At 36.7% G+C, this 12,827-nt stretch overlaps 1 protein-coding gene across 1 annotated transcript in view; it reads left to right on the forward strand.

The window, feature by feature from the left end:
• Positions 1-12,827, forward strand: part of MLIP (muscular LMNA interacting protein) — a 137,033-nt gene that overhangs the window by 8,843 nt on the left and 115,363 nt on the right. The window contains exons 2-3 of the mRNA XM_073006184.1: positions 1,313-1,468; positions 4,048-4,443. Coding sequence (XP_072862285.1) covers positions 1,313-1,468; positions 4,048-4,443 — 552 coding nt within the window. The remainder of the gene's footprint in view (positions 1-1,312; positions 1,469-4,047; positions 4,444-12,827) is intronic.

Here is a 12,827-nt window from a genome sequence, read left to right on the forward strand (position 1 = left end):
AAACTTCTTAAAAGAGAAATCTACAGTACTATCTTCTCTTTCTCCCTTTCCATTTAGTCCTCAACTTACGCTTTTGGCTTTTTATTCTTGAGTCTAGGTTTGTGACTTTTTTTTTTGAGACGGAGTCTCGCTCTGTCGCCCAGGCTGGAGTGTGGTGGCGCAATCTCGGCTCACTGCAAGCTCCGCCTGCTGAGTTGACGCCATTCTCCTGCCTCTGCCTCCTGAGTAGCTGGGACTACAGGCGCCCGCCCCCACGCCCGGCTAATTTTTTTGTGATTTTAATAGAAACGGGATTTCACCATGTTAGCCAGGCTGGTTTCAAACTCCTGATCTCAGGGGATCTGCCCGCCTCGGCCTCCCAAAGTGCTGGAATTACAGGCGTGAGCTCCCGCGCCCAACCGACTTGTGACTTTTAAAACTAGATTTTATCTATCTACAATTCTAATATGACTATGTCATTTTTCAATCAACAATTTCAACGGAACAAAATCCAAGCTTGATACACTCTCCGCTGCTGCTGCTGCTTTCCATGCTTCCACTCATCTCCTTTTCTCAGCTTGGAATCTCCCTAGCCTCCTCTTCACCTGAACTTAAATTTCAGGTGCTGCCTATTATGAAGCTTCCTGGGTTGGGTAGACACCCTGCATCACTGTTCCCTTAGTAGTCAGTTCATGTCTTTTTTCTGCTTGTGAGTAGTCTACTGTTTCCTGTTCACCGTTGTTTTCCTACCTCCTGAGTATCTGTCACACAGCAAATGCTTCATACAGTTATTTTTGAATAAGTTAAGAATAAATGAAGGAGAAGGTATATCTTTAAGAGTAGCATTGGTATTCCGATAGGCCTACTTTCTACTTTAAATTTGTATTTTGGCGTTTTTCTTAATGATAAATGTGGGAATTTTCTTGCATGCTTATTGATTATGAGTTAATAAATTGAATGTGCTAACCTAGGGTTAAATGGATGAAAGCCAGTTTTGAAACAGAACAGATGATGAGTTTGTGTTGACCCTACTGAGGCAGAGATGCTCTGTGAGATTCCAGCTGATCAGCTTGCCAACCTGCTGTTTTATGCCATCCCCTACAACAGGATCTTCCCGGGGTAGTATTGTTTTCTCTGGTAAATAGTATCATAAAAAAAGTTCTGATTCATTATGACTATTTTTATAGGTGTTTACTTTGACAGCCACATACATGATCACAGAACAATAGGCAATTCATCAAAATAAATGAGATAAATATTATGTAATATGGAGAATGAAGTCAAGATAAACCTTTGAGAAGGCCGAAAGTCTAATTAACTGCATGTCTCATAGGTCTCTGCTGGTGGTTCTGAAGCCAAACCTCTGATCTTCACATTTGTCCCCACTGTCAGAAGACTACCAACCCATACTCAGTTGACTGACACCTCTAAATTCCTTGTTAAAATTCCAGAAGAATCAAGTGATAAGAGTCCAGAAACTGTAAATAGGGTAGGATTATTTTTATTCTTTTATTATTTCAAACCATTATATTAAATTTTCGATAATGATGACTTGGAAATTTGTATATATTTCCTGTGCTTAAATTAAGGTGACTGTGACTCTAAGTTTGACTAAAAAATATATAATAATGCAACAGAAGCATAAATGTTATCAAATTGCATGTTCTCTCTAATGCGTTATCTTCAATTTTTTTCAGTTTGACATTCTATTGTTTGCTATTAACATGACAAATTCTGCCTACTGGCACCTTCTTTCAAATGTTTCTTAAGAAAATAAAAACAAAATTTAAAAATGTTTAAATTTATCTCAAAAGAAAATATAAGACAAAACAGTGAGATGTTATTATTTACAGGTAACAAATTAGAAACACTAAAAAATGTAATACCTGATGTTGGGAGAGTTGTGGAAATAGTGGCATGCTTACATTTTCCTGCTGGTTTTGTAAATTTATACAATTTTGGTGGAAAACCTTTATCTACTGTTATAAAACTGTTCATAACCTTTCAATAATCTAACTCTTTGAAAAGTATCCCAAGGAAATATTACAAAAGAAGAAAAATGTTATGTAGGAAAATAATTAGAGAAAAATTTAAAAAGCCTAATATCTAACAATCATAAAAATTAAGAATACAATAATATATCACTTTGACAAAGCTATGCTGATGGTAATTAGATAATTCCATGGAAAATGTTAACGTTACAATATTAGGTGATATAATATTGTGTTCATATCTTGACTGTATCTATCTAAAATGAAACCAGGACTGGAAGTGAAACTAAACAAATTTAAAAAACTTGAAAATAACTTGTGTTAGAATAATAAAATTTTGAGTAAAAATGTTTTTCTCTTTAAAATGTGTTTTGACATTGCTTACTTATAAATAAAATGAGATGGGGCAACTTTGTGTTATTCTTGATACAATTAGAAAGGGACAAAATAATCAGATTCACCTTGTCTGCAAGGAAACATCTTATCTAGAAAGTAGAAATATTTCCATGATCCTGGCGTTTGCAATGCTGCCATCTTCTTTCAAAGACTAATGGGGCCATGAATACTATACATGGCACTTCTAGATAGTTTCTTTCCTACAGCACTCATTTACATAATATTAATGAGATCCTTTGTAATTAGGCCCTATGAGTGGTGTGAAACTGTAGCTACATAAGCCAACCTTGGTTGCAAGTCTCCAGAGCTTCCTAAGATGATAATATTTATCTGCTGATTGCAATGATATATATACAACTGCATCTTTAAAAGATTAAAGATTTTTTCACCCTGTCTTTTAGACAGTTTAACATTAAAATAGTGTAATTCCTCATTCATTTATATTCTTAGCAACTGTTTACTGAACATATGTTGTTCTCTTGGTGATTGGATTCCAACTGAATAAAGACAATTCATATAGCTTAGTTGTTATTGGGAAGGCGGGCAATGAAAAAAATGAAAAGTGTGTAATAAAATCCCATATAGTGATAAATACAATGAAAAAAAAAAATAGAGTAAATAGGGAAAGATGGGCAGAGAAATTTTAATCAGAGGCAATTTGTGTTTTATCCTGACTATATCATCATTATCAGCTGAATAAAGTGGTATGAGTGTATAAAATCAACTTTTTAGTTATATTTAATCAGTGATTCGACTCCTGTCTTCGTACATACAACACATGCACATATAGGACACAGTAAATTGACCACCAGAGTTGAAATTGTTAGTTTATTTTCATTTAGTGGCTTAACTTTCTATTTTGAAATAACTTTAGCCTTACACAAAAGCTGCAGAGAAAAGAATAATAGTAACCATAGTGTAATTACAAAAACAGGAAAATTCACATTGGGTCTTTTAAACACAATCTTAGTATACATGGCTGTCATAGTTTTAGAAAAAGAAGTTTAGTAGCTTGATAAAGCTATCTTGATCCTGGTCTTGTAAACATATGTATTCACAGAAAATTGGATGGGAAAAGACTGAGAATTAGAAATCCAAAATAAAACAGTGAAAAATGCTTTGTACTAAAAATATCTATGTCTTCTTTTTTGGTGTTCTATTTATGAGTTCTCCCTAATTAACTTAGATTGTTTTGTCTGACTATGCATTTTGTTCCAATTTTATTTTTCCTTTCAGATTTTTAGAGAGATTTTGTATTATTTTAGAACCTTTCAATGGGGATTTCCTTCCTCCCTTGGCTTTTAAAGGATATACAGGTTGCTTCACCATTAACTAAACCCTTTCCCAATCCCCATTTTTTTCACAAATGTCTTCATGGAAAACATCGCTTTCTCCCTCTCTCTCTTTAAAATGTTGTATCATGACTTACTTGAAAACAGTTAGGTTTGCTTGTTGATGTTGATTACTATCCCAAAATTGTTGGGCTTAGACCAGGAAAAACAGGTGGGCTAGTGGGCTAGTAAAAATAAACCACTAACTTCAACCCAATCTCTTTCTTATGTCAACCTAATTTAATATATTTTTGAAAATATAAGGTGGTTAAACTTTTCAGTGTATGTGCCAAAAAAGAAGCATTTATTAAAGTAATGTCAATGCTTTTATATCTCTACATCTATTACAGTCTAAATCCAATGACTACTTGACCTTGAATGCTGGGAACCAACAGGAGAGAGACCAAGCGACATTGACTTGTCGTCCTTCAGAGGTCAGTGGAACCATTTTACAAGAAAGGGAATTTGAAGCAAACAAACTTCAAGGAATGCAGCAAAGTGACCTCTTCAAAGCTGAATATGTCCTTATTGTGGACTCTGAAGGGGAAGATGAGGCTACAAGCAGCAAAGTTGAACAAGGCCCCCCAGGGGGGATTGGTACCGCAGCTGTCCGGCCCAAGTCTCTAGCAATCTCTTCCAGTCTGGTCTCTGATGTAGTGCGTCCCAAAACACAGGGGACTGATCTCAAGGCCTCATCACATCCTGAAATGCTTCATGGGATCGCCCCTCAGCAAAAGCACGGGCAGGTAGGTTTTGTCTTCCTGCTGTCCATAAGGAAAAAAATAAGTGTTTATGCACCCTTTGTCTTGGGCGGTCTGCAAAGGCCATCCTGTTTAAGGCAGACAAAACTTTCAAAGAAAAATATATTTAAAAAAATCATTATCTCAGGTAATAAATCATCGTAGTATAAACATAGATAATAAATCTATAAGATAAAAAGGATTAAGCAACTATGCTGTGAATTGGCTGAAGAGAAAATGTAAAACATTTAGCTGGAGTCAATTTGGGAGAATACTACCTCTTTCTTTTAAATAATTCTTGGAGAAGGTTGATATGAGGAGTTTCTTTAGTCAAGAGAGTGTGCTTGGTGAGCTGGGTCCATCAAGATGCATATTTCAGACATAAGAAAGATCTAGTGAAAAGATAACAATTGGACACTAGAGGTAGATTCATTGATTTTAAATTGGTAAAAGACTAATAAAAGGATAAACTAGGAAATAAGAGTAAGAAAAATAATTTTCCCCTGTGTATCCTAAGGAAAACATCTTTTGTGGTCCTGGAAGCCCCTAGGGTGGGGCTGACCTCAGTGAGAGGGGGAAATTATACCACCCCAAAACTTAGTGGCAAGATTGAATGGTTCTTTTAAGGTAGAGAGAGTCTGGTACAATAGGTGAAGACCCATATCTGTGATGGCAGGAAAGAAAGGATGTGGACAAGGAGGCATTTTGAAGATAAAAAATAGAATAATTTACCATTGACTGGCTATTTGCCATAACGAAAATGTAAGGTGACTTACGAGGTGTAGTTAGAATGTTAGGAATGCAGATGCTGGCTTTGAGAGTAGGTAGTGAATGCAGAGCTCTAACTTCTTGACAATGACCATGAATTGGTACCCAGATATCCTGTTTAGGATCTAATAGATCAGGCATTTGCAGTCAACCCAAAGTCATTTAAAGGACATTTTTACTGGCATGTTGGTCTTTTTGCGTTACTAGGACAGGACCAACGCAAAATGGTAGAATAGGCATTGGAGTTTTGGTGCCACACCATCTTTATTTCTGTAGGCTTCACTGAGTTTCTGATGCTGCATTTTTGTTATCTTCAAGCATCTAGTTTCTTATATTGTCTTCTGGTAATAAAAGACACACTGCAGTACTCACATTTTTACTGGACTAAAACATTTATTTCTTCTTGAAGTTCTTTCTCAGCTAGGTATTGGAACAAAATGTAATCATATAATTAAAGGTATTCTCAATATGCTGTAATAGGTTTAAATATTTCTTGCTTGCCTCAGAAAAGATAATGAAGTAGTTGGAGATGTAGAAATGTGGAAATTTCCATTGTTAGGGGAGGATAGCTTTAGGTGACTTCTTTGAAAAGAAAATGTATTAATAAAAAAATTAACAAAGCAATTGTTAGGTCTTTGATTTGCTGTTTTCTCCAACTGATAGTTTTTTCCTCTGAATTGGCCACTTATTTTTATTTTTGTGTGTCCAAATATATAGAAGTGAATCTAGAGACTGAATATGTCCTTTAAAATTTTTTCCATAAAAGGTTATTTAGGAGCTCCAAATAAAAAAGCATATTATTAGAGCTCCAAATAAAAAAGCAGAGCTCAACCTCATATTAATTGTGGCTGAAGATTATGATTACCAGTAATGGTGGAACACTATATCCTAAAATGTTTGACCAATTACCAATTATTTGAACAATTACCATTGTTCTTGTTTCCATTTCCTATAATAATCCGTTTGAGTAAACAGTAGGTCATCATGAAATAAAAATAGGATGACTATTGCCACAAGTGTAAACTAAAGAGAAATGACCAGAGCCCCAAAGAGAGCAGTCTGGAAGTTTAATATAGTGAACTGTAATGTACAAAGTCTAAAAAAAAATTACACGATTGGGCTGCTTGATGCCAACAATATCAAGTTTTCAATCAGAAATACAGTCAAGTAAGTAAATTTCTAGTCTGCCTGGTGAAAATGAATTCATATATAGAACTGTCTATAAGTTAGATCTATTGTTTAGTCATTGAGAAGCTATTCCTAAGAAACGTCTTCACTTCTTAGTCTGGCCTTTAACCTTTCCACAACCTAGCCTAGGTGTCTTTTTCTATCTACATCTTTTAGCTCTCTTCTTCAGCTTTCCTGAACAATCACCAAAGTACATACTTCATACCTTCCCATCTCTGAGCCCTTGATTCCTCTGGTCAAACGTTTCCTTTTTTCCCTAGCTCTTCTCCATTTTGACCCAGGCTACTTGATAATTTAAGCTCAGTTCCAGTAGCATCCCTTCTTAAAGATGTTCCCTTTGGAAAGGAGTTAGTTCTTGTTCATCTTTGTGATTTTCTTTATTATGTTGTAGCTTTTAGTGGGGGAAAACTCTCCATTATAATTTCTTTTCATTCTGTTGTAATAATTTACTTTTATCTTTTTTCCTCACTGACTGAAAACTACTTGAAGTCAAGTTCTGGTCTCTTGTTAATTTCTGTATCTCTAGCACTTAATGCAGTGCCTTACACATAAAGGGAGTTCAATAAGGTGAGTGAAAAAACATGAAATATTCAAAAGATCACATATCTTTTCACCTGTGAAGTCCTTGCTCAGATATCGACACCTTCATGAAGCTGTTATGGTTCCCTCGGTGAAAGCAAACTCTCTCCCAACGTAATTCTGATAGTTTTTTTTTTTTTTTGTACCTATTTTATAATTATCATAGGCTGTACTATAGCTATTTAGATACATGTCTTATATCCCCTAACAGCTTGTAGAGTTTTTACAGGTAAAGCCCATGTTAAATTCAGTTTTATTCAACATTTTGTCCCCTACAGTGGTTAGCATATTATCTTGGACATAGTCAATATAAATATTGGGTTGAATGATAAACTCCCCAAGTGCTTCCTTTGAAGTGGCATGTTTAAGTAAAAGTATCTTTTGTTAAAAAAATCACTCAATAATTTTAAAGCATGTCAAAAGTAAACACGTTATGTAAAATAAGCTGTTGAATCAAAATCCTCTTAAATAAAATTCAGATAGAAAGGGACTTTAATGTTCATGTAAAAGTCTAAGAATTTTCTAGGGGTAATATTAGAGTTAAAGGAGAGGTGAATACACATAAAACACAGTGATTCATCTGAAAGATGTATGATAAAGTTTAGAGCTAAGATAGTGAGTGTCGGAATAAACAGAGAGCCTTATGAGGTAGAATTAGCTGAACTTGTTCATTGACGATATATGGGAAAAATTAAGCGTGAATGAAGTTTATTACCTAGGAAATTGGATGAATGTTGGCATCATTAATTGAAGAATGCATAACAGGTCTTGGGAGGGGATGGGAAGAGATTAGACATCTGATGTGGAGTCTGAGATGCCTTGGTGGCACTGTATGATGATATCTAGAAAGAAGTTGAAAGTATGAATCCTAGACACAAGAGAGAGAAGGGAGACTGGAGATATTTGCCACGTAAGTTAAAGTGATGGGAATTTACTCAGGGAAAGAAGGTAAAAGTAAGAAGTCAAGATTCAAGCCAGGAGACAGGAAAGTATAAAAGCAACTATGAAAAAAGAGAGCCAATGAGAAACCTAGGTGTCTTTTTCTATCTAAGAGGTGAACCAAAGAAGTCTGAGAGAGTGGTTTTATGCAGTGGGAGCTAATGGGACTTTCCAAAAAGAGGAGTCTATAATGGAATATAAAACAAGGTAAAACAAAGTAGGACCCCTGAGTTCATTAAATCTTGAAATTAGGAGGTCATTTGGTGACCTTGGTGGGAACAGTGTGAGTGAGACTATGGGGACAGAAATCAGGTTGAGAAATGGATGGGAGGTAAGGAAAGGGAGGTCATGCATTAGAGCGGTGATGTGGGAAAACCAAAATGAGATGGGCAATTTACTGGCTATGTTCCTCTGGGTGAGTTACCTGAAATCATAAACCTCAGTTTTCACATTTGTAAAATGAGTTGATAATATATCAACCTTACTTGTGAAGATTAAATGAGATAATCCATGCAAAGTGCCTAGAATAGTTCCTGGCCAGTGGTAGGCTCTCAGTAAATGGGTTACTGTATCTAAGAAGTCTGAGATGGCAGCATGTTTTTCTGGGGCACAAAGTAACGAACATGGAGAAGGAGAGTTTCACACCTTTTTCAAATGTAGCTCAGAAGTAAGAACTGGGGAGAGGAGCATGGAACATAAAAATAAGACCAAAAGAACTGACTGGGGCTAAATAATGGAGGTCCTGACATGAAATTCTGAGGAATTTGGACATTAGCACATATGTTTATTAAATAATTAGATTTCATGGATTCATAGAAAAGGGATTACAGTAAGTTATTTGGATGGGGCATTAGACATAGAAACCCTCCATATACCCCCAGGTCTCAACTTTATAATGAAATACCCTATTCATACCAGTATACTGTATTATAATCGCCTTCATGTGTCTCTCTTACCCCACTAGATTCCTGAACCCCTTGAACTTGACAAAAAATATTTTTCTCACTTCTGCTTCCCATCACCTAATACAATGACTGGAATACTGTGGGTGCTTAAAAAGTGTCTGATGAATGAATGAATAAATGAATGAATGATCCTCCTTTTCACATGATCTTGTGTTTATTAAATAGAGACTAGATATTACATAAACCCTCTTAGTGAGCATTCAAAGCTGAAAGAAAATGATAATAGGACTCCTGCCTTAGAGTTAGTGCTGAAGCAAGTAATCTATAGCTTCTGACCCCAGAGATTTAGAGGTTGAAAACCTTGAAAGAAGCTGGGAGGTTAAACGTTCATGTTGGATTCAGCTAACTGCTGGAGGACTAGCTTGGAATGCCAAAGTACTTGCTGAAACATGGCACGTTTCTATTAAGAAGCTGGGAGGTAAAGTGTTCAAGGCCATCAGCTGGATGGCTCTTTGCATGCAGAACAGAGCCACCCAGGGCCTGAGCTTGCATGAATAGGTGAGAGGTGACTGAGTAGTAATTCAGATTCTACATGGGCCTTCTTGGTCATATAATTGTTTTGAGCAGTTGGGTAGGATTACAAATTTAGAGACCCTACATTCTTTTAGGCAATGGACAAATCCCTGACCAAGTGATTTTATTTTTTTTTAACAACTTTTCTCCAGTGATCTTCCCACTGCTACCTCTCCATTTCTTTTCTTGCTTAGGGTGAGTATATGATTCCCTCCTTTTATCTTGTAACCTTTCATGGTGAATGAAACCAGATGCACTTAGGAGAATTTTTATGTATCAGTGAGAAGCTCCAGGCTCTGCTCTGATGCTGGCAGAATCCCTATAGTCCCTGAATGGTAGCTTGTTATTTCCTCTGGGTGGATTAATTTGTACCATTAACCAGGTACAAAGGAAGAACATATCTGGAAAATCAAGTCGCTTTGACAATTCCAGCAGAAAGATGATGTAGGCTTTTAAGAAGAGTCTTCTGACTTGTTGATGTCAAAACTTAAGACTTGTTGATGTCAAAACTTAAGACTTGTTGATGTCAGAACTTGGCTGGGGAGGTAATCACTGAATCAGAGGTCAGAGGCAGTGTTCTTCCTACACCTGCCCATCCTCACTGCCCAGAGTCTAGAGCAGAATAAAAGGGGGCAATTGCTGAGGGAGGGGATCAGACCCTCTTCAAGGAGAAACTATGTTTCTGCTTCTGCCTCCTTCTGTTTCTTGATCTACTAGACATTTTAGTTATCTTTTATTCCTGTATGAAGGTAGTAGGCTAGGCACTAGACACTAGAGGTACATGGACATATGATCTGCCTTTAAGGAATTTAAAAAGTGTATGTGCCTGGAAATAATGACAACAAAAGGTTGCATGCTCAGAAAACAGTGGGAAGCCTATGGGGAGGATGCCTAAGTCAGCCTGGACCATCAGAAAGGGTTCACAGAGGCAGTGTTGCTGAAACTTGAAGGATGAATACATTTTTGGCATTCCAGAAAGGTAATAGAGAACAAAGTACCAGCACATAAGAACAGGGTGGAAGATGAGAAGGAATATGAAAAGGACTCATCAAAAGACAGGAAATATACTAGGAAAGAGTAATTAAATAGAGGCTGTAAATAAAAGTTCTGAAAAGGAGGGAGAGATTAGAAGAGTCACACTTTGAAAAGAAATCAGGAAAGGTAAGCGATTCAAGTGCCTGTTGATTTAGGAAAAATAAACCATTGTAGATGGTAGTGATAACAGTTTTCCATGTAAGGGTGGAGGAGGAATCTGTTAAGAAATTAGTGGGAAGTGTATTAGTTTTCTGTTGTATAACAGCTTACCACAAATGTAGTGACTTCACAAATTTGTCTATTTCTCCTGGTTTCTGTAGCTCGGATGTCTGGATATGGCTGAGCCATGTTCTTTGCTCAGGGTCTCTCACCAGGTTGAAATCAAGGTGTCAGTCAGGTTGGCAGAATTTATTTCCTTGAGGCTGTGGGATTCATGGCAGCTTGCCTCTTAAAGCCAGCAACAGAGAAAAAGTATCTCTGCTGCTTTGAGTCTCTAATTCCAAAGGCCTTTTTTTATTTTTATTTTTATTTTTATTTTTATTTTTAAAGAGCTCACTTGATTGGGTCACACCCATGCAGGATAAACCTCCCTTTTAATTAACAAGTCACCTGATTAGGGACCTTTGTTACATTTGAAAAATTCCTTCACCTCTGTCATATTCTATCAGTTAGAAACAAGTAACCATTTCCACCCACACTTAAAAGGAAGGAATTCTACAAGGCTGGGACTCTGGGTAGTCATTTTGGGTGTGTTGACTACAAGAAATAAGAAACTCAAGGCAGTGATTATATTGTACAGACTTGACTGAGAAGAAAACAACATAGGCCTGTAATTATGGGAAATATAAGATCCAGAAAGAGCTTTGGATATGTAGGTATATATTTGTTTTTGTCAGTTAGCTTTCATTGCTTAACAAACCATGCCAACATTTAGCATTTTAAAACACAATATTTTATTTACCTCAAAAATTTCTTGGTCAATCATTTGGGCTGTTTTCAGCTAGGTGGTTCTGCAGATATGGGCTAGATTCAGTTAATCTTTGCTGTGACCTACCCATGTCAGTGATTGGCTGTTGGGTTAGCTGGTGGCTGGTTAGCGGTCTGGTGGCTGAGTAGTTGTCTGCTGAGATGTAGTCTTAAATCTTCCAGTAAACTAGCCTGAGCTCGTTCATATTATGGCAATGTTCTGCCCTCAACAAGCCAGTAAGTCTCAATGCACAAGTGTTTTTCAAGATACTGCTTCTTGTATTACATTTGATAATATTGTATGGGCCAAAACAAGTCATTTGGCTATCCAGATTAAAAGGTGTAACGAAAGACTTTGTGTTTATGATGGAATGAATGGAAAAGAACAGAGAATTGTGGGTACTTTTACTATTCACCACAATGATATTTATTATCATGGTTTTTAAAAGTTTGAGAGAATTTCTGTTTTATAGCTATGTTAGGATCAGGGAGCTAGGAAAAAATTAAAAAGGATAAGTACACAGGATATGAGGAATAACTGATGAAATGAGATTTCTAAGGGGGCAAGAGCTACTGTGATTCAGAGTACGCAAGGAGAATTCACCTTTTAAAAAGCGAAAGGTTTTTCATTCATCTTTCCTTAGAATGAAGGAAAGGGAATGAAGATGATACGATCAAAATTCGCTTTCCTGGTAATCTCAATTTTCCTTGGAGTAAAGAAATCTAGGCCATCTGTTGAGCATAATGGGAGAAACAGTAGGTTAAGGGTTTGTGGAGAACGTTAAGTTTTTGGAAAACTGTTCATCAGAACAGTAGAGGAAGCCAAGGTCCAAACAATAACAACAAAAAAGAAAACACAAATCAACCAACCAAAAAATGGAGAGGTGCAGGGCTGGGATGAGACTACAGACATCGAACCCGTGCTTTAACCAATCTACAGTGACTCACCCAGCCCATATGTGAATTGAGAAAGCCTCCCCTTCTGCAGGGAAATTCAGTACAGGGGAAACCAGACCCACTCGGCTGGGGCTGCTGCCCTTGTACGGATGCAGTTTGAAAAACAGGTGCCATGGTCCTGCCAATTAACAACTGGTATCAATTTTCTTTTTCTTATAGCAACTTCTAGTAGACTAGGTCTAGAAACATAATGGCAGTTGCTGGGATTGGTCTAAGAATAAAGGTTTGCCAAGTTGATTGGCAAGAGAGGATTGGCAAGAAACCACAATAGCTAGAATGCTGGCAATGCTGAGAAGAAGGTTGAGATTGAACAAAGTATTACTGAAACTTAAAAAATAGGGGATGAGGGGCATGAGACTGGATAGCAAGAGAGGGGCTTTGTCATGAAGGAAATATCTTTAGTTCATGGTAGACACAAAGAAAACAATGATGAGGTCTTGAGCATAGGTGATCAGATTTTAAAAGTTCAATCTGGTGATG

The sequence above is a fragment of the Chlorocebus sabaeus genome, chromosome 17, assembly GCF_047675955.1.
Source record: "Chlorocebus sabaeus isolate Y175 chromosome 17, mChlSab1.0.hap1, whole genome shotgun sequence".
In the NCBI taxonomy this organism is placed as follows: Eukaryota; Metazoa; Chordata; class Mammalia; order Primates; family Cercopithecidae; genus Chlorocebus; species Chlorocebus sabaeus.